This window comes from Scomber japonicus, chromosome 19 (genome assembly GCF_027409825.1).
Source record: "Scomber japonicus isolate fScoJap1 chromosome 19, fScoJap1.pri, whole genome shotgun sequence".
In the NCBI taxonomy this organism is placed as follows: Eukaryota; Metazoa; Chordata; class Actinopteri; order Scombriformes; family Scombridae; genus Scomber; species Scomber japonicus.
Window position 1 is genome coordinate 319499 of NC_070596.1, and position 25502 is coordinate 345000.

The 25502-nt window shown below is 42.0% G+C and overlaps 1 protein-coding gene across 1 annotated transcript in view; it reads right to left on the reverse strand.

The window, feature by feature from the left end:
- Positions 1 to 7777: 7777 nt before the first annotated feature.
- Positions 7778 to 25502, reverse strand: part of LOC128380621 (semaphorin-4B-like) — a 22289-nt gene continuing 4564 nt past the window's right edge. Inside the window, exons 2-14 of the mRNA XM_053340494.1 lie at positions 24195 to 24352; positions 23576 to 23638; positions 23316 to 23414; positions 22184 to 22274; positions 21803 to 21925; positions 18732 to 18859; positions 17926 to 18107; positions 17242 to 17380; positions 16911 to 17100; positions 16713 to 16828; positions 15392 to 15555; positions 8947 to 9017; positions 7778 to 8716 (exon numbers count right to left, since the gene is read on the reverse strand). Of these exons, the coding sequence (XP_053196469.1) occupies positions 7971 to 8716; positions 8947 to 9017; positions 15392 to 15555; positions 16713 to 16828; positions 16911 to 17100; positions 17242 to 17380; positions 17926 to 18107; positions 18732 to 18859; positions 21803 to 21925; positions 22184 to 22274; positions 23316 to 23414; positions 23576 to 23638; positions 24195 to 24352 (2270 nt within the window). The 3' untranslated portion in view covers positions 7778 to 7970. The remainder of the gene's footprint in view (positions 8717 to 8946; positions 9018 to 15391; positions 15556 to 16712; positions 16829 to 16910; positions 17101 to 17241; positions 17381 to 17925; positions 18108 to 18731; positions 18860 to 21802; positions 21926 to 22183; positions 22275 to 23315; positions 23415 to 23575; positions 23639 to 24194; positions 24353 to 25502) is intronic.

The following is a 25502-nucleotide window of genomic DNA, read 5'->3' on the forward strand; positions in this document are numbered from 1 at the left end:
GCCTTCCACATTCACGCTTGTTTGCATGTAATGGGTTAGGGTTACTTGGCTTTTTATTTTTCATATATATAAAATCAAGTTGTGTTTATTCAAGCTGGGTTCACCTTGGCTATATCAAATATAAAATCATTTTTTGTCTTTTTTATTTTTCTGTTATTTTATTTTTATTTACCACCCTCTATTTAGGTTAACCATTTGTTGTTCTTTGTGTGTCTGCAGCGGCTACGTTTCGGATCATCTTGTCCTTCTTCAGGCCTGACACACAAGGTAAGTCCCTCTCTTGGGTTTGCTTGAGATGTTTCCCCTTTGCTGGTAAGTTCCCAACTGAATTGTTTCGTCTGCTCTCTCCCTTTTATACTCTCCCGTGTTGTTCCGTAACTTTGGTTTTTCTTTCGTGTGTTGTTTTTAACGTATCTTTTAACCCTGTAAGCGCTGTTTCCAATTAACTTGTTTGTCTTTTAACCCATGTATATTGTTTTTAACCCTTAATAAATCAAATTTATTTATGAATTTATTTATTTATTGCCCCTAATCTTGTTCTTCCCTGTTGTAGCCCTCCTTCCATAAGCCGTTCTTGGCATTCTTCGTGTCTTTCTTGACTTCATTTATTCTTTGTTTCTTCATGTCTATCTTGACCTTATTCTTTGTTGTCTGTCTTGACTTTATTTCTTCTGTAGTGTCCTTCTTGACTATACTACTTTGTTTATTCCCCCCAGTATTTGTTGTCCTTTAGTTAGGCTTGGTCTTCCTCTGCTTGGGATAGGTTAGGTTTAGGGCAAAGATTAGGGATAGGGTTATTGCCACAAATAGGGCTGGTTGGGTTAGGGTTAGGTTTGGGAAAGAGAGCAAGGGTAGCTGTTACCCCCGCGGTGCACGGTCCATCCTGGAGATGGCAGTCCTCCATCTCCATCATCTTAGTTTAGGTTTAAATTTTATTTATTTATACTATATTTATTATTTATTATTATTTAGTTTAACATATTTAGTAATAGCAGGTAAGTATTTATTTATTTATTATATGGTCAAGTTGCCTTTGTTATATCAAGTATGTATTTCTTTTTCTTTTTTTTCTTTTTTTCTGGTTTGGCTTTCCTAATTTCGTGTTGTATTCCCACCCTTGTTTTATTTAACCGGTGTATTTCTGCTGTGTGCTCCATAGGTGGCACCGCAACGTTTCGTCCGCATTTTGGGACTTCTTCAACCTTGCCACTTGCACACAGGTTCCCATTAATTTGGAGAAGGAGATGTTGCTTCTTCTGTGTCTCTTGCCAAACTGATCCTGCTCCGTGTTTCTCTCCCTTTTATACTCCACCCCCTGGCTCCGTAATTTTTCTTCGTGTTTCGTTTCGTGTTTAGTTTTAACCCTTATTTTTCCCTATTCCAATTGGTTTTAACGTTTCATGTTTCTTTCTTTTCACAGGTATCCTTTCTTTTCTTCCTTTTCTTTCAGGTAAGTATCTTTCTCATCTCTGCTCCCTGTTTGGGAGTCTTACGAGGCATCGTCTTTTCCTTTTCGGCATGGTAAGTAATCTCTTCCTTCTCTGTTCCCTGTTTGGGAGTCTTACGATGTTGTCTATCTTCTTGTTTCTTTCCTTCGTGACTTTCTTGTCTTTCTTCGTGACTTTCGTCTTCTCTTGTACTCACTCTTTCTTCTTTTCAGGTACCCGGTAAGTATATGTTTTTGGTTTTGATTGTCAATAAATTTTGCTTCTTCCATCCAATTGTTGTTGTGTTTTATTCCCATGTTTATTCATCAAATTCCCTTATGTTTAATTTCTTCCCGTGTCCAATTTCCCTTCTCTTCTCCGGTCCGTCTTTCAACTTTCCCAGTCCATTCACCCTTCTCTTCTCTGGTCCTTGTCTCAACTCTGCTTCCTGGAGAGGTTAAATCAAAATAAATTAGGGTTAGGGTTATCTCCAATTAGGGTTAGTTTGCCTTAGGGTTATCCTCACTTAAGGTTAGGTTTAGGCGTGAATTTGGAGTGGTAAGGTTTAGGCGTGAATCCTGGAGATGGCAGTCCTCCATCTCCATCGTCTTTGTTGAGGTTTTAATTATATTTGTTGAATAGCAGCTAACATTAGCGTCAAACATATATGTTCATGGTGACCACTGCATTAAACTGACACTAACGCTAGCTTGCTTAGTTACAAATAAAAAATAAAAAATGCAAGGTTAACCTAACATTAGTTGCTGTCCTCTTTGACAGCAAGCAGCAGCACTCTATTAACTTGCTAACAGGGTAACAGAACGTTAATAAGCTAACTTATAATGTTACAGTATTTAAATGGGTATTCAGTATTATAATATCAGCATTGACCCCTTAACAGATGTATATGCTACAGTTTTTCTTAACTTTTAACTTGTTTTAAACTTTTTATGCAGTATTGATTGTAAAGTTTACTTGTTGTGCCATGCTTACTGTGACTGTATGCTGTGTGGACTTGGGTGTTTGTTGAAGGTACATGTTTTGGAGTGATTTGGAGCTTTTTCTGTAACTAATAAAGTTGTGTAAGAGTTAATAGCTAGCGTTAATCTATGAATGCTATGATAGCAATGAATAATGAAAGCTATGCCCAAGGAGAACAATTAAAAATATCTCTTATCTCTCTTCAGGATCATTACTTAAATTTATGTCCACAAAACAGACAAAGTGCCCCTACCAAATGCTGTCGATGAAAACCGTAAGTCCATTGATAACATATGCCATGCTCAGTAAATATTCTTTATCACAATATACACTATTTTGTTTTTTGTCACATCAGTTCCAGCAACATCCACCTCCGGTGGGATAGTGGCCGCTCCACCTGGTGGTTGTCATGAGCAGGAAGAGACACCAGAGGCACATCGAGCGCCCATTCCAAGTCATGATACTGATAACTGTGAGTTTAATAAATCAATAAAATTTACTTTAATTGATAGCATCAATCATAGCGATCATCATGACACCTGCTGCTTTAATTCTAATATCATGGATGCAAACAGCGCGCCGAAAAGCGAAACTCGCTTTTTTCATGGCCAAATAGGTCACTTGTGAGTTTCGTCCAGAAGTACCAACTGGGGGGGGGGGGGGGGGCAAAAACTGTCAGCCAGTCCCGAAGGCACACCAGTGTGCTGCTGATCTATGATTGGCCATTCACCGCATCGATCGAGTCACACGAAGACGCAGCTGAAACAAGTTGTGATTGAAGACACTGGAGCTGAGACGGATTCGGAGCGGAGTCTTGGAAAGAAGTACAAGTGTCGAAACATCAAAGGTAACGTTAATATTAGCTTTTTTCGTTGGCTGGCTATGCTTTGAGCATATTTAGCTTGGTTATGAACTGTCTTTTAGTCAATGAACGTTAGCCTTATAAGCCTGTAAACGCATAGCCCTCATGTGTCAGGATGTATTTTGAGCTAACATTACATGTTGTTAGCTAGTAAAGAGGAACTAATGTGCAAGTCTGGTTGCGTTTCTGCTGTTTTGGTAATGCTCCTCTCCATGTGCATTTGTTACGCGTGTGTATTTGTGTCTTCACCGGCATAAAATAAAAGTTTGCTGGTTATGGTGTGCGTTTGTGTCGCGGTGCGCGGAGAGGAGAGCTATTTCTTTTTCAATGGTGAGTTCTACCATACATCTGTTTGCTGTGTTTTGTTTTTTTTTTTACATGCAGGCGAAGTTGCCACTGAGGAGTAAGACTCTCCAAGCCTTGTCCTCCATCGATCCTGTGGTGAGGGGCCATGCGGAGGCAGGGGCTCAACTGAGGAAGCTGGCTGACATCATGAAACACCTGGTTCCTCAGGAGAGTGACATCACCCAGGAAATCATATCAGCACATGATACTTAGCAGCACATCACAAAAAATAAATGAACAAATGTAAATGTCTGTGCACCCTGGCAGAGGGAGTTGTGGCACGTTACTAGCAATTTTCCCCACTGGGAGTTCACTGTTAAATGGAAAGCCCTAGTTTTTTTTTTTACAAATTTTTATGAAACAATTAAACACAATTTATTACTTAACCTATGTATGTCTCTTATTGATTTGGTAGGCCTCTTAGGTGTCTAAGAATATAAGTTTTTCTAGTTTAACAAGTTTTTATTGTTTAATATATCTACCATGCTGATCAAAGTAAAATTAGGCAGACTAGGGATGTTTTTTCTCAATATTGAGGAGAAGACATACACTGAGCGGCTGCTTGCTGTCAGGGCAGGGAATCTTGGAGCAAAGGGAGTCAGAGTCAAAACGAGGCAGGAGACACGGGAGCAAAAAACACAAAGGAGTGAAAAAGGCTGGGGACAAATACACAGGAGACTAGAGAACACTGAATACTTGAGATCACGAGTAAGAAGCCGTGAGGAACCCTAACCCTGACAAAGTTACCAAGTGGTGAACTGTAAAGATCTGGTGATGAATGAGTGGAGGGCCGGTGTCTTTGAGCAGTGGGGTGATGAGCAGATGAGCCTCAGGTGTGTGCCCTGTAGCAGCAGCAGCCTGCGTCTGGGGCCCCAGACACAGGAAGGAAGGAGAGACACAGGGAGGGGAGGAGACACTAGGAGGGGGGGAGACACAGGGAGGAGGGGAGGAGACACAGGGAGGGGAGGAGACACTAGGAGGAGGGGAGGAGACACAGGGAGGAGGGGAGGAGACACAGGGAGGGGAGGAAACACTAGGAGCACACAGACATGGATGTAACAAAAACACTATTGAGACATTGGCTACTGGAGGCTACAGCCGCTCATTTAGAACAGCTCTAAACTATTTTTTACAAACTAAACCTATTTTAGTGTCATCTGTGCTCCCCTTGGTGACCACATGCTCTCCACCAACAACCCAACTGGTCAGAGCCACTAAAGAGAACTTCACCAGGCTACTCAGCAGCTCAGACAAGTTTAAAGAACACAGAATAATCGCTGCATACAGAAAACACAAGAATCTGCAGGATTATCTGGTCAAAGCAAAGGTCAGGCCTCTGGTGACCCCTAAACCCAGAGGTCAATGCCTCTGGTGACCCCTAAACCCAGAGGTCAAGGCCTCTGGTGACCCCTAAACCCGGACGTCAAGGCCTCTGGTGACCCCTAAACCCAGAGGTCAAGGCCTCTGGTGACCCCTAAACCCAGAGGTTATCTGGTCAGAGCAAAGGTCAGGCCTCTGGTGACCCCTAAACCCAGAGGTCAATGCCTCTGGTGACCCCTAAACCCAGAGGTCAATGCCTCTGGTGACCCCTAAACCCAGAGGTCAAGGCCTCTGGTGACCCCTAAACCCGGACATCAATGCCTCTGGTGACCCCTAAACCCAGAGGTTATCTGGTCAGAGCAAAGGTCAGGCCTCTGGTGACCCCTAAACCCAGAGGTCAATGCCTCTGGTGACCCCTAAACCCAGAGGTCAATGCCTCTGGTGACCCCTAAACCCAGAGGTCAAGGCCTCTGGTGACCCCTAAACCCGGACATCAAGGCCTCTGGTGACCCCTAAACCCAGAGGTTATCTGGTCAGAGCAAAGGTCAGGCCTCTGGTGACCCCTAAACCCAGAGGTTATCTGGTCAGAGCAAAGGTCAGGCCTCTGGTGACCTCTAAACCCAGAGGTCAAGGGATTTCTACAAACAACTAACTTGGCTTCACAACAGGACCAACAAACATGTCTTTAAAACCCTTTCCTGGGGGAACACCCACACCAGAAACTGTGTCTATTTAATCACCTGTTTAAAATGTGGTGCGCAATATGGGTTAGGGTCTAACACTCTGCTCCAAAGGGTTAGGGTCTAACACTCTCCTCCAAAGGGTTAGGGTCTAACACTCTCCTCCAAAGGGTTAGGGTTAGGGTCTAACACTCTGCTCCAAAGGTTTAGGGTTAGGGTCTAACACTCTGCTCCAAAGGGTTAGGGTTAGGGTCTAACACTCTCCTCCAAAGGGTTAGGGTCTAACACTCTCCTCCAAAGGGAGCAACCTGGACACAAGACATCCCAGAGGCCTAAATCAGCACTAGGTCGGCCCGGCCAAGAAAAGGGAGGCCCATGCTCTAATTTGTCTTCCCTAACCCCCGAACCCTAACCTGCTGTAACCCTAACCTGAAATACAGTTGGGACTAAAATTGTATTATTTGGCAAATAAAAATAAAAATTATAAGGACACATATTTACATTCATAGTGGAACATCGTATTATGACCACATTATATTAACACAAAAAAATACAAAACTCACTTGTTTTTTGGTTATTTGGATTTTATTTTGTTTCGAAAGGGTTAGGGTTAGCTCCACTGGAGAGTATAAATAGAGGAGAAGCACGTCTGTCCCTCATTATTGAGCTGGTTGATGAAGGCTCAACATCTCTCAGCTTTACATTGACTCTCATTGCTTTCTATTGACGGTTTGAAACGTTGCGGCGTATAGCACATTATAAAAAATACAATTTAAAAACAAGTTGATTTCATTAAGAACATGAATTATTTTATTTCATTACTAAATAAAAAGAAAAGTAAATAAAAATACTATAAAAAAACTATTTAAAAAAGTTTTATTTGACTTAAACAATTCATTTTTTTTGAAAGGCATTATTTAATTACAACAAGAAGAAAAGTTTATTTTGAAGAGACATATTTTCATTATAAAGACCAAGTGACCATGAGAAGACCATGTTTATGACACGGACGGGGAGCGGACGTACGTGTACCGTAAGAGATGGCACCAATACCCCCCTCGAGGAAATTGGTATGGAGGACAGGATAAGGAGAAGGACCGTGCATTTACCTCTCCCCGCCTAGTGAGGGGAGGGGCTTCTTACTACAAACCTAATCCTATTAAAATGTACTATTTCTTTTTTGGACCAGTTACCTGCTGCAGTCCACGCTGTCTCCCAGTTTGTGGTGTCTGAATTTTGAATGTTGAAAAGGAAATGGTCTGTGACCTGCTAAAAATACTCAGACCAGTAACCAGCCTGCGCAGTTTGCATCCCTAACCCTCTCTCAGGTTTGGTTCACATGACTGACTTTACATTTCAGGAAGAAGTTGAGGTGGTGGTGCGAGTTTAGAATAACTTCAATCTAAAGGCCAAAATACTGACTGTCAGAAAAAAGTCTTTCATGTATGAAGCTGAACATTTAAAAATATATAACAGAGAGAAACACCTGAAAATATAAGGAAAACACAGCAAATGCACATCAAAGTATACAAAGGAAATAATCTGCTCAAAATGTATCCGCAATTCTTGTTTTACACAAATGTCCTGCAGCTACGGCGTTCACTATTTAACTGTACATTTTATCAGTTCTTGGTTGGGGGCCACCTTAAGAAGAAGGAGGGGACCCTAACCCTAACCCTAACCCACCTCTCATTTGCACCGTATGACTTTAGTATAAATCATTGTTTATGCTCTATTTTAGTCTAAGTTTTATTTTTCTTTATATTTTTCTGTACTTTGCTTTTATTTTGGGTATTCTTGTTTTTAATTGTATGTTTTAATGTTTCCAATTTTTATTATTATTGGCTTTTATTTTTACTTTTTTTAAATTGTATGTTTTCATGTTCTTTGTTTCCAATTCTTACTGTTAAATGTTTTGTTTTTATGTAAAGCACAGTGAGTTGGGTATGAAATGTGCTCTATAGATAAAGCTGCCTTGCCTATTAATAAGTTCATAAGATTTAGTATCTAGTTGTACTGATGTAATGAACCATTTCCTGTACGTAATGTTAGCACCATGTTTGGAGCTTATTGAACCACAAGCTAACATTAGCTACTTTAACTAAACTGTGCTAACAGTAATGTTAAACTTGGTGAAATAGAGCTGTCAATAAGTTCCCATATCAAACTGCTAGAGTTTTACTTTGAATCAGACTTTCCTCTCATTTCCAGTCTGTGGTAAAGTCGACTAAACTCATCCTGGATCTGTTTGTTCTGGACAGTGTCTTCAAATATCATGACACAAGCTCTCTTTGTTTCTTTTTAGCTGAACCAGTAAATATTGAATTGAAGATGTCCATCATTAAAACCGCATTACTACACCCTCAGCTCAGGTCCAGCATCCTCTGCACAGCTCAGAGCTGGAACAGTCTCCATACTTTTATTCACCTTGCCTCCATCCTCTGGACTGCTGAGACCTTCCAGTTTAGGGTTTTTCTGCCTCTGGCGCCACACGTGGAGCCCGGCAAGCATCAGGATCAAAATGCAGGCTGCCAGCAGGAGAGAAACAACAACCAGCTCACTGTAGTAGCTCTTTGTTGGAGCATTGAGCGGTTCCTTCCAGGACTGAACATCTCTTGTAGAGTCCAAACCACCACCATGAGACGTGTTTTTAATTGTAGGCTCTTCATTGTTAGTTTTGGCCTTGTCTTTGGTCACAGTGGATTCAGCGCCTTTGTTCTGTGTCAGGTTGTCCTCTGGGTCTCCTACAGGTGTCATCACAGAGGTAATCGGTTCCTCGGTCATTATGCTCTCATCGTCAGACTCTTCTTTGATGTCAGGCATATGGTCAACCTCCGGAGGGGGGCTTCTGGGATGTGGAGAACCAATCTGTCGGACATAATAGCTTTTGACCACTTGCTTGTGCCCGCTTTCCACTGCTTCACAGCGGTAGGTCCCAAAGCTGGTCGTGCTGGCATGGAAGATCAGACTGCCCTCAGCCGATTGGATGAAGAGTTTCTTTGGCAGGACTTTGAATTGAGGTGAAGTCCAGATGAGGGTGGCCAGGTTGGAAGGTTTCAGACAATTGAGTATCACCACTTCGTTCAAATTAACGTTGATTTCTGCAGGACACAAATCTTTAAGATCAATACTAGCGAAAGATAATGACGTGAGTTAGACTCACTGTTTTATGGTTTTACTATAGGTACATAAATGAAACTTAAAGGTGAAATCTATAAAATATTAGAGATGTTTAATGTCAGGATTCTAAAATGGCTCTGAAATATTTTTGATCTGATCTTTAACATCCTGTAAACTCTTTAATCTGTAATGTATTATCTTTATATGTTACCTTCGTTCACGCTGTCCTCTGTCCGTTCATCACATTCCTCTTCCACGTTGCCGTTGTCCAGGACCTGAACCCTGAGGAGCAAAACAACCAGCTGTCAGTCAACAACAACACTCAACCATTCATGTTCCTGTTTGAATCAATCACTGAAAGTCTGAATCTTTCCTTACAAAAAGGAAATGATTGTTATTCACGTAGGTGGAAATGACTCCTCATTACGCCAGTCGAGGGTCACTCAAATTGACGTTGAGTAATTGTGTATTATTTTAGTCATAAAAGCTGCAACAGTGGGGGAGTTGGAGTTCTTCTTTCCAGAGATTTCAATCCAGTCTCTGTTGATGTGGAGGATATTATGGCGGGTCATATTTTGAAAATTAAGGCGGAGTTTGAAAGAGTGAAAATGTTTTTTTTAAGTGTGTACGCTCCAACAGCAGGCACAGAGAGATAGATTTTTTTGAACACTTTGGATGGTGTGATTCAGAGGTGTAGCAGGGAGGAGTATTTAGTGATTGGGGGTGATTTTAACTGCACTGTTAGCCCCACTTTAGATCGGAATCACTCTGAACCTCATGCTGCCTCACAAAAACAGTTCAATAGAGAAAGAAATCAATAGAAACACGTGATGTGTGGAGACATTTTCACAGTAATACCCGGCAGTATACCTGGCTCCACGCTAGAGATGGTCTTCTGTCAATGTCCAGACTTGATGGATTTTACTGTTTTAAACATCATTTAAGTGTTTTTAAAAGTTGTGACATAAAACCAGTTGGCTTTTCAGATCTCTCTCAGTTGAGTGCTGTATTTATATTAACAATATCAGGTGTGGAAGTGCATATTGGCATTTTAACACAACACTTCTGTCGTACAATGGTTTTAGAACAGCTTTTACTGTTTTTTGGAATGATTTTAGGTTGAAAAAGTCAAGTTTTATTTTGCTGCAGCAGTGGTGGGATATAGAGAAGAGTCAGATCAAATCTCTGTGCTTGCAGTACACTCTCAACATCTGCAACTTGGTAAGGTCTATCAGGGATCTGGAGAGAGAAATGGTGGAGTTGCAAGAGTTAGCAGACTCCACAGGAGAGAGAAGACATGTTGAAGTCTTCAAGGCTAAAAAGCGTGTTAGCTGACTTGCTGGTACGCAGTAGGTTTCAGAATGTGGCCGTGATAGATGCTGCTTCTCACTTTTTCTTTGGGCTTGAGAGGAAAAATGGGCAGAGAAGGCTGATGCACTGTCTGCGCTCTGGTGATGGGCAGCTGCTACAGGAGTCAGCAGACATCCGCAGGTACGCAGAAGGCTTTTATCAACATTTGTTTAAATGTGAGTACACTGAGAAACCAGATGAGTTGCTCTCTTTCCTCAGTGGTCTGCCACAGGTGTCAGCAGAGGCCAACACGTGTTTGGAGGCTGATATCGCTCCAGAGGAACTGTTGGAGGCGCTGCAGAGCCTGAGGCCTGGGAAAGCACCAGGCATAGACGGCCTGCCAGCTGACTTTTATAAAGCCTTCTGGTCAGTGATTGGTGAGGACCTGCTGGATGTTTTCAGGGACAGTCTGCTGAAGGGCCGGTTGCCCCTGAGTTGCAGGAGAGCAGTACTCACCCTCCTTCCAAAAAAGGAGGGTTAGGGTTAGGGTATCTGCACAACCTAAAAAACTGGCGACCAGTGGCCCTTCTCTGTACTGATTATAAACTCCTCTCCAAGGTCTTAGCAAATAGGCTGAGAAAAGTGATGGAGCAGTTAATTCATGTAGACCAGACCTACTGCGTACCAGGCAGGCTCATCATAGATAATGTCCATTTAATTTGTGATGTTTTGAACCTCTCAAGCTCATTGGGAACAAAACTGGGTCTGGTTTGACAGGGTTGAACACGACTATCTCTGGCAAACGCTGGAGGGTTTTGGGTTCGGCTCAGGTTTTATCGCTAAGATTCAGGCCTTGTATGGAGACATTGAGAGTGTTTTAAAGATTAACGGTGGTTTGAGTGGCAGGGTTGTCCTCTTTCAGGGATGCTGTACTCCCTGGCAATCGAGCCTCTCTTCCAGAAACTGAGAATGGGTCTTTCTGGTTTTAATGTTCCAAACTGTAGCTCAGTTTTTCAGTTGTCTGCTTATGCGGATGATTTGATTATAGCTATTCAAAATCAGAACGATGTAAACTTTTTGACTGACAGTGTTCAGAGTTTTGGTGAAATGTATTCAGCCAAAGTTAATTGGGGAAAAGTGGTGCTCTGCGGGTGGGAGATGAGCTGCAGGGGGTCAAACTGCCTGGTGGGCTTACCTGGAAGGGAGGGGGGCTTAAGTATCTGGGGGTCTACCTGGAAGGGAGGAGGGATCAAGTATCTGGGGCTTACCTGGAAGGGAGGAGGGATCAAGTATCTGGGGGCTTACCTGGAAGGGAGGAGGGACCAAGTATCTGGGGGCTTACCTGGAAGGGAGGAGGGATCAAGTATCTGGGGGTTTACCTGGAAGGGAGGAGGGATCAAGTATCTGGGGTCGGTGATCCAGATACTGTTGGGAAGAATTGGGACAATGTTCTAGAGAAAGTGGAGGGGAGACTCAAAAAGTGGAAGTTTTCCCAAAAATGTCTTTTAGAGGTTGTGTTTTAATAATCAATAATCTGGCTGCTTCCATGTTGTGGCATCGGCTCTCCTGTGTGGACCCTCCTGTGACCCTGCTGGTCAAAGTCCAAGCGGTGATGGTGGATTGTTTCTGGGACCGTCTCCACTGGGTCCCACAGAGTGTCCTCTTCCTCCCCAGAGAAGAAGGGGGGCAGGGTCTCATACATCTGGCCAGCAGGGGAGCTGTTTTCCGGCTCCAGTTCATACAGCGGCTACTGACTGGACCCACAGACCTGGTGTGGAGGTCGGTGGCTCGGACTGTCCTGGTTCAGGGTTGGGGATTGGGACTGTCCTGGCTCAGGGTTGGGGACTGGGACTACAGGAATCCCTATTTCTAATGGATTTTGGAAAACGAAACTTGAGGACTTTTCCGGAATTTTATCAGAGTCTTTTTAGAATTTGGGGACTTTTTAAAAAGGAGAGGGTAAGGTCTTGTTCTTCACTTTTTTGGATTTTGAAAGAACCCATTGTTTTTGGAAGTCACTTTGATGTGAGCCGGACTGTGGGCCCCTCTGTTGCACAGAAGTTTCTGGCTGCACACATCACTTTATTGGGTCAGGTGATGAACCTGTGTGGTCCACACTTGGAGGATGCTGCTGCCCTTTGTGCTGCTGGTGGGGTCACTTCAGTGAGGCTCATCCAGAACATGTTGGGGGTCTGGAGGAACCAGCTCTCCACTGATGAACTCCTGTGTATTGTCTCCCAATCTAACAGTCTATCAACCCAAAGTGACTCTGAGCCTTTTCCAGTAGAGACTCTGACTCTGGATGTTAAAGACTGTACCGGTTGGTTTTTAAAGCATGGTGTGTCTGATACCTCATACCTCTCTCTGTCTCAACAGGAAAAATAATGTGTAAAGTCTTGGTGAAAGTTGTAAATAAGGAAAAGTTAAAAGGTCGGGCTGACACACCATGGAGGGCCCACCTGGGGTTAGATTCAGGAGTGGAGCCTTCATGGAGAGCACTGTACAAACCACCGCTGACTAAAAGAATTGGAGACTTAGAGTGGAGAGTCCTACATGGGGTTGTCGCTGTAAATGGTTTTGTGTCTATTTTAAATCCAAATGTGGATGAGAGGTGTCCTTTCTGTCCTCTCAGGGAAACTGTGTTTCATTGTTTTTTAGACTGCAGCAGGCTGAAAGCTCTTCTTGTGTTTCTACAGAGGCTGTTCTGTATGTTTGGAGTGTTTTTAACAAACGTGTTCATTTTGGGTTTTAAATACAGTCAGAAAAAGAAGGCCAAGTGTCAGCTCCTTAGCTTCCTTCTGGGCCAAAATGGCTGTTTACCTGAGCAGGAAAAGGAAGTTGGAGGGATCTTGGGACCAGCATGCAGGTCTACTTGTGGTTCCTAATATCTCTAAAAGTAGAACAGGAGGTAGAGCCTTCAGCTATCAGGCTCCTCTCCTGTGGAACCATCTTCCAGATTTGGTCCGGGGGGCAGACACCCTAACCCTACATTTAAGAGTAGGCTTAAAACTTTCCTTTTTGATAAAGCTTATAGTTAGGGCTCTTTGAGCTCTTAACTTATGCTGCCATAGGCTTAGATTGCCGGGGGACCCCCACCCCCATGATGCACTGGGCCTCTCTCTCCTCCTCCCTCTCTCTCTCTCTATCTATCCATCTATATCCATTAACACTTATGTTCTATTAATGCATCAATAACCTAAACTTCTTCCCCGGAGTTGTCTTTCTGGTTTCTGGTTTCTGGCTCTGCTTTCTCGTCCTACAGATAATCTGGGCCTGTAGACGTCCGGATGACGGATTCCAGTCCCGGACCATCTGGCTCCATTGTTGATTTTCACTGTGCCTCTCTCCTCTATCCTTCCTTTCTCTCCTCTCTACCCCAACCGGCCGAGGCAGATGGCCGCCCACTTCTGAGTCTGGTTCTGAGGTTTCTTCCTGTTAAAAGGGAGTTTTTTCTCGCCACTGTTGCTCATGTGGGAATGTTGGGTCTCTTTAAAGTTAAAACCTGAAGAGTTTGGTTTAGAACCTGCTCTATGTGTAAAGTGCCTTGAGATAACTTTGTTGTGATTTGGCGCTATACAAATAAAGATTGATTGATTGATTGATTGATTGATTGGGACTGTGATGTTAACATCATTTTCATCAGAATGATTAAAAGCAGGCTGACAATTGATTTCAACTATTATAGCCTAATGAAAGACTTGGGGTCTTTTGAGAAGGTCTGGTGTGTGTCTAATGGTCTATGTGCTGTGAAGGAAGAGAAACTGCTGTTTGGAAGTGTACTTGGTTAAAGGAGGTGTGTGTGTGTGTGTGTGTGTGTGTGTGTGTGTGTGTGTGTGTGTGCATAAGAATGTGATGTATGATGTTTTTTTAAATTACTATGGTGTGTATACTTTTTTATCAAAATGTAAGTTAATGAATGTGAATGTGTGTGTTAGTTGAATATAAGTGATTTGAATCTCTCTCTCTCCCTTTAAATTAACCTCTTAACGCACGCTGTTCCGCCTACGGAATGTCTGAATGTTTTAAACACCAACCCTTAAACATTTATATTCATGCCGTACATTGTTAGAAAGCTTAAATTGCCCTGATTCATTCAAGACCACTCACGACTTATATGGTTGCTCACAGCCGTAATAGTTAGCTAACCACTCAGCTAAAGTGAGAACCGCTATAATGCCTACATACCTTCAAAGTCTTCCCTTTATCCACAACGATCATCTTATGACTCAGGACTTTCTGTACAGCTCGCCAAATATCCATTCTTGTGAAATATGAAATCCGTTTCCATACAACCGAAATACTTTCCTCAATATGTCAACATGTATTTAGTCCAACACGTAACGTAATAACACAAATAACAAACCATATACGGTCCGTTTACGTCATTTCCTGACCTGCACGTCCATCTCAGAGTACACGTGACTAGATGTTTACGACCGTGAGCCTCTTCTGCTTCTGACGACACCACACACAAGCCAATCGGTGTTTAGGATTAGGCAGTACATGTCTCCAAAGCCAATGAGGACATGTGACCAACAACAACGTGGCTTTGATTGACTGCTGTTCCAGCCAATGGAAATATTCAGTGAAATGAAGTTGATAACCTTTTAGCCAATAGTCTAAGGTTTCCAACGGTGTATGACACTAAGCTATCAGTTTGGCTGTCCAAGAGCGTAACCAGCGCGCTCCACTGTCTGTGCATGCGCCCGGTGCGTAAAAGAGTTGAATCATGTCATTACGCATCTTATTACACGGTTGGTTCTTCTTCAACTTGACATCTTTATAGCTAAATACATAGATAGCTAAATAAATAAATAGATAGATAAATAAATAGATATATAGATAAATAAATAGATAGATAGCTACATAAGGCAAAGAAATCCACGGCTGCAGAGGTAGCAGAGTTGCTTATGAACTGGAGTGATGAGGAGGCATCTTTTGGTCTTTTGACTCCACATTTGGACTGCATGAAGCCAAGACCTGTGGCTGTGGCCTCATTGTGTCTATATCCTGCTGAGAGGTCCCTGAATGTCTGTACACATGTCATTGTAAAGGCAAACCTATGGGCGAGTAAACAACCCCATCATTGTAACCTCTGCCACTCTTTGTCAGTAAGTCACAGAATCACACAGACACTTTTACAAGAATCCTGAGAGTGTTTCCTTTCCAATGATACCAGACACATCTCTGAGTCTCAAACTATGTGGGATCTGTGCTGCTCACAACTTAGGCAACATGTCGTTTAGGCTAAAAACATGAAAAATAGGGGCGTGTATTAAGAAGTTAAATTATAGAGGACAGTTTAGTCCTGCTCTATGTGTAAAGTGCCTTGAACCCTAACCCTGCTGAGTGAGGTGAACACGTACATGTAGTCAGCACTGCTGTCTGGAGCAGTGCAGAGCCTCCTGGTGTGGCTCCATCCACAGAGAGGGTCCCTGGCCAGGACACACTGGGAGCAGCTTCGGTAGATGGAGCATTTGGCGATGGGGATGGCCGTCACACCCTCTGATGTCCCAACATAAAGAACTCCCTACAACAGCAGAAAACACAGAGCTGTAATATTCTCTTGTATCAAACTTTTATATAATCATTTTAATTAATCTACAAATACTTTTATATGTCAGATAAGACAGGTTTGATGAATGTATGAGTATAAAACCTGCTTCAGAAACATGGAAACACCGCGTGAAGTGATCAAAAAACTCAAATGACTGAATTTCACTTCTTATTTTAAAAAGGTCACTTTTCATTCACCTCAGAAACAGATTCCTGTGTTATTCCCAATGTGCCAAAAATAAATCTCATGATGACATTTACAACTCAGGAGGAAGTTTACACAAACACAACAAACAGTGACATTTCTGCAGCCACGGTTCATTTCTGTCACTGAGTCATAAACTACCAAAAAACACTTATTAATTATTATCTGATGGATTCTGTTCTCTGAAGCGAGTCAGGTTCTCACTAGGCTTGAATATTTCAGCAGTAATGTGATTGTTATGAACGGTGTCGAGGGTTAGGGTTAACCCTAACCCAAAGCCTGGAGGATTTCAGCAGCTGGTACTTCAGTCTCAGTTTAATGTGTGAAGAAACGGACACAATCAGTTCATCTTTCATTGTTTAATGTGTTTCGCTGCAGACAGTGAAACTATTCGCAGGTGAGACAAATCGACTGTTATTAGTTACTATTATTAATGATCTAACATGTAGATTTCAGCCATCTGTCCAAAAAATAAATGCATTAGTTCTGTCAGGTTTTAGTTTTTTGGTTCACTTTGTTTTTATTCATGATTTATTAACCTTTATTTTATCATTAATCCTGCTCAGAGAATCACTGTTTAGCTTTTATTTTAGCTTTTCTTTACATTCAAATTTGACCCTCATCATTAGTTTGGATGTTTTCCAGCTGTGGTCATCTCCGTTATCATGGTTACAGGCTGTGGTCATCTCCGTTACCATGGTTACAGGTTGGTGCTGAGACCCACACTCAGCTAGTGTGACATTTCTTTAGTGAACATCTGGAGGAATCAAACTTTAACACCAGCTTTGTATGAATATTTATGTTCTTATTAACAGCAGAGCCTCAACTACATACTGTATGTAGCTATATTATACAGAGTGAATTAAAGTCATTTCACTTATTTCTGTATGATCTAATCTTTCTCTTTGGGGAGGTGTGAGGTTTACCTTTGGGGAGGAGAGGACGATGTTTTTAATAAGCTGATGTTGTGTAAAGACCTGAATCTCCTCAATGACCCGTGGACCCTGATCAAGCAAAGCCACTTTGTGGAGGAACCCAGACTCTGGACATCAGGAAAAAGAGACAATGTTTAATCCAGAATAGAGCTTTTCATTCGTCATCATGTTAAATGTGTGACGTCTCACCGGTCAGTAGGAAAAGGATGGTATAATCCTTCCCATTGGCTGCTTTGGTCGTCATGGCAGCCACTCGACTGTAGCTCTGCTCTGAAGAAACAAAGATGGGAGCGTCTCCGGCTGGTTTCACGCTGTCGCTGGTCAGGAAACTCTTCTTCACTTCTGCTAAGATAGAGTCTGAATCTCTGTCCTGTCCACACTGAGGGAGAATCACATTAACATGACCAGTTACAGATTAACCAGGAGATATGGCCAAAATACCCCATAAACATTAAACCTAATTTCAGAACAAATCTGGATTGTATGAGTAAACTCTGCAGTTTGAAGATGAGCTCCTCACCTTTCCCAGATACGGGTGATTTCCCTGCTGTAGACTCCACTGGTGGCTCTCCATGTCAAAAGTTTTGTAGCTCCCAGAAAACACGACCCTGAAGTCCTGCAGCTTAAAGACGCACACTGCCGACTGTGGAGCCGACGACCTGAAGAGCAGCAGAGAAAACACTGCTGATCGTATTTATAATGACAACAATAACGTTTCCTTAAAACACTTCTATCACAATTACATTAAACTATAAAACAATATATTAATATTATTTCTCCTGTTCACTGTAATCTCATTACTAACTTTGCTAATAACTCAATATAACATGGAATATGTCTTAATATTGTGTTTCTATCAGATGCTAAATAACCATCCAGCCTATTTCTGTTTACGTCATAAAGATTTAAAAGAAGTCTGAGGTGTGGAAATGGGTCAATAATATAACATCATAACAACACATAACAATGTTCCAGTGGACATCAACAGACCTGGTTTAGAGCCTTTAAGACCAATTAGTGATTTTATCTACATTTATGAACTCGACTGAAGTTATTGTTTAAAACTAAATCATCTCAAATGTTGAGACCCTAACCCTCACTCAAACTGAATCTATGAATTTAAACTAAACAGTAAAGTCAGTGGAAGTCTGTTCAGCAGAGAACATGACGATGAACCCAAGGACAAAACAATCCTAACCCTTACCACTGGGAGGTGAAGACGCCGTAGAACAGAGTGTCTGAGGCAGCGCTGCCCTCTGCTGGCTGGAGGGTGAACATGTCCTGGAGGATGTTGAAGGGAAGCTGTTTTGGAAACTGGCAGAGCAGAGGAGCTTTGGCGAAGGACGTCCACTTCTTCTGCAGAGTCCTCTCTCCTCCGACATCATCCTGTAGACACACGGTTCAAATCTGTTTCTGCTTTAAAGTTCAGTTAAAAGCCTCCAGTCCACCTCTCTGTAATGTCCTAAATCTTCATTTACAAACACTGAACACAACCTGAACCTGTTTTCTGTTTTCTGTCAAGGGTAAGGCTTTAAACATTAAACCGTGTTCAGGTTATAGACGGGATGTTTGAACATGTAACAGCTCGACTTCCTGCTCAAACATTTCAGATATCAACTAAATTGTAAATGCAGTTTTATATCCCAAATGACATTTTTACTACTGAAAATTGATTTTTGATATTTCAAATGACATCATGAATGTCTGCAAATATAAAATTATGACTAACGACAGTTGGGTTGTAAATATGTTGTTTGATGTGGTTGAAAAATGAACAATGAATATTAATAAAAAGTCGGCTGTGGTTAAAACATGTTTCTAAGGTATGAGCTGGTAAATATCTATTCAATATTTCACTTAAAATAAACTCATATCCACTATATGACAACTCTTATCTTCCTCTGCTCCAATAAAAAACCCCACTATCAATAAGTGTAATTGAGTGTTTTACTTGATATGAGCTGTAAGGTATCTGAACTCTTCAAGTACAAACTGAATGAGTCTATTCACCTTGCAGACTTGGGCCACTCGAGCGATTCGCAGCTCATCAGTGAAGCTGAACTCGTTCCCAACTTCACTAAAGAAGAAGTAGAGTTTCCCGTCTTCAGGGTCCAACGACGTGCTGACGAAGGTCGGCTCTGAAATACAGGAAGTGATGACAGAAGAGGAAACTCAGGCTGTTGTGCCAAGAGGTCTCAATGCCGAGAAAAGAGATCTGAGAGCAGATGGTTGAGCTCTGAGCAACTCTCAGTTTCTAAATCACAGCAGCAGGTTTTAAAGAGTGAATTATTGATCAGTGTACCAATAAGCAGTTTAATATATTAATAATGATGATAAACTTCATTTATAGATCACCTTTCAGACAGGGCATGTAGCTCAAAGTGCTTTACAGAGAAAAATAAAAACAATAAACTATGAAAAAAAAGTTAAAATAACACTAACCCTAACCCTACACATTAACCTCTTAACGCACAATGTTCCGTCTACGGGACGGATGTTAGGAGGTAGCCACACGTTCTTCTGAATGTTTTAAACACCAACCCTTAAACATTTATATTCATGCCGTACATCGTTGGAAAGCTTAGATTGTCCTGATTCATTCAAGACCACTGACGACTTATATGGTTGCTCACAGCCGTAATAGTATTAGCGATTAGCTCGGCTAGCCCCTGAGCTAAGTAAGAAAAGCTATAATGCCTACATACCTTCAAAGTCTTCCCTTTATCCACAACGACCATCTTATGACTCAGGACTTTCTGTACAGCTCGCCAAATATCCATTCTTGTGAAATATGAAATCCGTTTCCATACAACCGAAATACTTTCCTCAATATGTCAACATGTATTTAGTCCAACACGTAACGTAATACACAAGGAACAAACCATATACGGTCCGTTTACGTCATTTCCTGACGTGCACGTCCATCTCAGAGTACACGTGACTAGATGTTTACGACCGTGAGCCTCTTCTGCTTCTGATGTCACCACACACAAGCCAATCGGTGTTTAGGTTTAGGCAGCACGTGCCTCCAAAGCCAATGAGGACATGTGACGGACGACAATGACGACATGGCTTTGATTGACAGCTGTTTCAGCCTATGGAAATATTCGGTGAAATGAAGTTGATAACCTTTTAGCCAATAGTCTGAGGTTTCCAACGGTGTATGACACTAAGCTATCAGTTTGGCTGTCCATAAACAAACTCCAAGCGTAACCGGCGTGCGCCCGGTGTGTAAAAGAGTTGAACCATATATCATTACGCACTCGGCTTTTTGGTACACGGTTGGTTCTTCTTCGACTTGACTTATGACTTATACCAAAATAAATAATATAGTAATAAATAATAATAGATAGATAGATAGATAGATAGATATGGCCAAACAAAAAAAGGTTATATATAATAATATAATATATAATAATAATAAAATAATAATAATAATATGGTGTCAGCTTTCATTAGAGACCAAGATTTTGATTGTAGGCAAAGGGGATGTGAAGTTATAGGTGTTTGATTGTGGTTATACAGCTTTGGTAACCATGGTAACCAAGTGTCCATTTGGAGTCTCCAAAAAGGACCTGAGGAAAACGCATGGACATACCTGTTGAAAAATAACTCTGAAAAATTCATCTTTTGGTCTTTTGACTCCAAATTTGGACTGCACGAAGCCAAGACCTGTGGCTGTGGCCTCATTGTGTCTATATCCTGCTGAGAGGTCCCTGAATGTCTGTACACATGTCATTGTAAAGGCTAACCTATGGGCGAGTAAACAACCCCATCATTGTAACCTCTACCACTCTTTGTCAGTAAGTCACAGAATCACACAGACACTTTTACAAGAATCCTGAGAGTGTTTCCTTTCCAATGATACCAGACACATCTCTGAGTCTCAAACTATGTGGGATCTGTGCTGCTCACAACTTGATTATGTTGTTTAGGCTAACAACATAAAAAATAGGGGCGTGTATTAAGAGGTTAAACACCAGATTAAATATGTTTATTCTCTGATAGCTTTATATAGATTATTCCATCATTAATGGAATAATGGAAAGCTGCACTTCCTGTTTTCTTATGGACATAATTGTGTTTATTTAATGATCTAAAAGGTCCAGTTTAAATCTGAACCAGTTTAAAGCAGAGACCCTAACCCAGATGGTGATCCATGAGCTCAGGGTCAGTACTAGGGTCAGGGTTAGGATAACCCTGACCCTGACCCTAGTACCAGGTACTATCCCTAGTGGAAACGCAAAAAAAAACAAGTCAAGTCGTGCTGGAAGTGTGTAGTAGTAGAGCAGTCTGTGTGTGTGTGTGTGTGTGTGGATCAGTCTGTGTGTGTGTGTGTGTGTGTGTGTGGATCAGTCTGTGTGTGTGTGTGTGTGTGTGTGGAGCAGTCTGTCTGTGTGTGTGTGTGTATGTGTGGAGCAGTCTGTGTGTGTGTGTGTGTGTGTGTGTGTGGAGCAGTCTGTGTGTGTGTGTGTGTGTGTGTGTGTGTGTGTGGAGCAGTCTGTGTGTGTGTGTGTGTGTGTGTGTGTGTGTGTGTGTGTGTGGAGCAGTCTGTGTGTGTGTGTGTGTGTGTGTGTGTGTGTGTGTGTGTGTGTGTGTGTGTGTGTGAGGAGCAGTCTGTGTGTGTGTGTGAGGAGCAGTCTGTGTAAGTCTCTGTTAATACTTTAATGTCTCTGTTAACACTTTAATGTCTCTGTTAGTACTTTAATGTCTCTGTTAGTACTTTAATGTCTCTGTTAGTACTTTAACGTGCTGGTTATATGGTGGTAATGTAATAACACAGTTTCTAACAGTGTCACCTTTTCACAGCGTTTCAGAGAGCGACAGGATGTTCTGAAACAGGAAGTGAATCATAGCGGATGAAGAAACAGGAAGTGTTGCTTCAGAACAAATGTTAAAAAAGGTTTGTGATTATAAGTTTCTGTTATTGAGATTGTCAAGTTTCTCACTGTGGTTAAAAGCTCTTTAAGTGATCTGAAGATTAGAATTTGTGATTGACTCATCAAAAGTTTTTTTTCTGTTTATTCTGACGATCAGTGACAGAAATGAAGTATTGATTATCGATCAGTTAATGCTCTCACCTTCCAATAAGTTGACAGACGTGTCCTGGCTGATGTCTGGGCGGCCATCTTTGCTGAAGTGACGAGAAATCTGAGGTTTGACTCCTCTGAAGTCGGTGGTGGTGGCGGTGAACAGCTCGCCACCTTTAAGAAAAAAAATACTCTTTATACACAACAGCTGATGATATCAAATAATAAAAATACTCTTTAGAAGTCATTATTACACGGATGAGCTGTTCATAACACTTTCGGTACTAGTCAGAAGTTTGGACACACTTTCTCATTCAACTGAATGGGAAATAATATACAGTACCACTTCTGAACCCTAACCCTAACCCTACTGTATATTAATATTTTATAGGAATGGACCAGGAGTTATAATGACAGCGGGAGCAGACTGACCGATGGTGATGGCGGAGTTCCTCTGGAACGGGTTGAACGGGCAGCGATTTTTAGCGCTGTGGCTTTGGACGAGGGAGAAAGTCTCAGTGTCCTGAAAGAAAGAAGAAGGAAACACAGAGTGAACAAAGTGGAGGAAATGTGACTCAAGTCTCTAATGGCGCTTTTCCACTACACAGTTCCAGCACTGCTCAGCTCGACTGGACTCGACTCGACACGGTTCCAGGAACGACCTTTTCCATTACAAAAAGGTTCCTAGTCAACGTGAGCGGGGTCGTCATAGCAACGCCGCGTTAAACTGCCGTGACTTTGTTTTATACGCAACACAAACACATAAAGAATGGAGGACATGGAGGTGATGGTGTACTTGCTGCTGTATGTGTCTTTCTGTCACACACACTTCCTTCCTTCCTTTCCTTCCTTTCTTTCCTTCCTTCCTTCCTTCTGCTGTATGTGTCTTTCTGTCTCACACAAAGCAAATGAAGAGAAACCAATCGCTGTAACGCTGTTGTTGGTGTTTAAAAATGCCGGCTTTGATTCTTGTGTGGGACGACTCATGACTCTTCCAGTGACTCTCTGACCAATCAGTGGCCAGCAGTCTGATGACGTCACATTTAGTATCTGCTCGGCTCGCTTGGAGCCTCGGCAGAGCAGGTACTAAAAAAGTACCAGGTACCAGGTACTGGTATCCCAGGTATCCCTAGTGGAGACGCAAAAAAAAAAACGAGTCGAGCCGAGCCGAGCCGAGTCAAGTCGTGCTGGGACTGTGTAGTAGTAGAGCAGTCTGTGTGTGTGTGTGTGTGTGTGTGTGTGTGTGTGTGTGTGTTTGGAGCAGTCTGTGTGTGTGTGTGTGGAGCAGTCTGTGTGTGTCTGTGTGTGTGTGTGTGTATGTGTGTGTGGAGCAGTCTGTGTGTGTGTGTGTGTGTGTGTGTGTGTGTGTGTGGAGCAGTCTGTGTGTGTGTGTGTGTGTGTGTGTGCGTGTGTGTGTGGAGCAGCCTGTGTGTGTGTGTGTGTGTGTGTGTGTGTGTGTGGAGCAGTCTGTGTGTGTGTGTGTGTGTGTCGAGCAGTGTGTGTGTGTGTGTGAGAGAGGAGCAGTCTGTGTGTGTGTGTGAGGAGCAGTCTGTGTGTGACTCACGATGAAGGCATCATGGGGGCTGTAGGCGAAGCTCCCGCAGGCGTACAGATGTGAGGAGTTTATCTGCTGCAACACGTGGATGAAGTTTGGACAGTCGACCTGCAGACAGACTCAGAGTGAGCATGCTCAGTAACAATCATGGATGACATTTACCCCTTCTGTCTGAGATAAGTTAGCATCGTAGCTTAGCATTGAGAAGACACGTTAACATTCAAATTAAAGTACTGAAGAGATCAAGATGGAGGTGTTGCCATGGTTACCGTTTGGTTCTTCCCTTTACTTTGACAGTCATTAATGTCATCGCTAGACGGACTCCACTCCACCTGAAAGGACAAGAAGGACGGAGACGTTAACGAGGCAAGCCGGATCAGTTCAGCTCATAAATCAGTTAAACTAGATTTAAAAGGGTCGGGGTTTGTTCATCAGGTTTGTAAAAATGTACATTTAGTATTTTTGTTGGTCTTCTAGATAAATTCAGACTGAACTCAGCGGCAGCAAGACATCATGGAGGTTACGCCCAGTTCAGTATAATCAATATATTAAAAAAAGATCAATAAGAGAGATTTGAAATGACATTTGCACCATTTTATACCAAAAGTAAGACTGAATGCTCCTGAAAAAGAATGTGTGAAGTTATTCATACGTTTATTTTCATATTTTAACCCTTTAAGAAGCACATGGGTTTACCTTTAATTCAAACTTATTTTATAAATGAATCAAATAAAAATGTGTCAAACTAAAGTTAAATTTTACTTTTTGAAAAATCTACATTTAAATTTAAGAGTATTTTCTAAAATTGTAAAATATATAAAAGTGTCATTTAAAACACAAATATTAAATTAACATGTTTATGATCAAAGCAAAGCATCATGGGATGACCTTTTTCTTCAGGGTGATGACATCATGCTGACTGATGTCCAATGACAGCACGGCGTCCCGGGCGCCCACGAACAGGGTGGAACCATCGTTGCCGAGCAACAGTGTGGTGTAGTTGTGGACGTCAGGGAGACGGAAGAGGAGCCGCCGTTCTGCAGAGTCTGAAGAAGAAGAAGAAGAAGAAGTCATTAATATTTAAACTTCCCCACAAGCTCAGTATATCAATATAAAATATATATATATATATATTTATATGTGTGTGTGTGTGTGTGTTACTGTGTGTGTGTGTGTGTGTGTGTTCAGGTCTGGTTTGAGGAGCCCAACAATTTGAGGTGTTGACTCCATATTCCCCAGATCTCACTGGGGTTAGGCTTCAGGGTCTAGTGGAGTCCAGACCTCCACAGCTCGGAGAGGACCGATGTCATGCCTGATAGGTGTGTGTGTGTGTGTGTGTGTGTGTGTGTGTGTGCGTGTGTGTGTGTGTGTGTATATCTCCGTACTGTATGGACTGTGTTATTAAATATCTGCAGCCTTCCCATCATGAGTCTGTTCTCAGCTCACTGACATCACCACTTCCTGTTTCTGATGTAGGTCAGAGTTCACAGGAAGTGTTCAGTGTGCTCTACATCTGACAATGAGCCAAAACCTAAACCTCCCCATTATAATAAGATTATAACTTTATAATAACTTTCTTATAAATATATAAATTTATTTCTATGCATAAATTGGGTCATAGTTCTTTAAAGCTCTTTAGTCTGAGACAGCTGTGCTTTTATTCTGACACCTACACATGACCTCAAACCTGTTTAATAACAAAGTAAAAGACATACAGTGGAGCAAAAAGTATTTAGTCAGCCATCAAATGTGAAAGTTCTCCCCCCTAAAAAAGATAAGAGGCCTGTAATTTTCATCATAGGTACACTTCAACTATGAGAGACAGAATGAGAAAAAAAATCCAGGAAATTTGCAAGTTATGGTGGAAAATAAGTATTTGGTCAATAACAAAAGTTCATCTCAATACTTTGTTATATACCCTTTGTTGGCAATGACAGAGGTCAAACGTTTTCTGTAAGTCTTCACAAGGTTTTCACACTGTTGCTGGTATTTTGGCCCATTCCTCCATGCAGATCTCCTCTAGAGCAGTGATGTTTTGGCCCATTCCTCCATGCAGATCTCCTCTAGAGCAGTGATGTTTTGGCCCATTCCTCCATGCAGATCTCCTCTAGAGCAGTGATGTTTTGGCCCATTCCTCCATGCAGATCTCCTCTAGAGCAGTGATGTTTTGGCCCATTTCTCCATGCAGATCTCCTC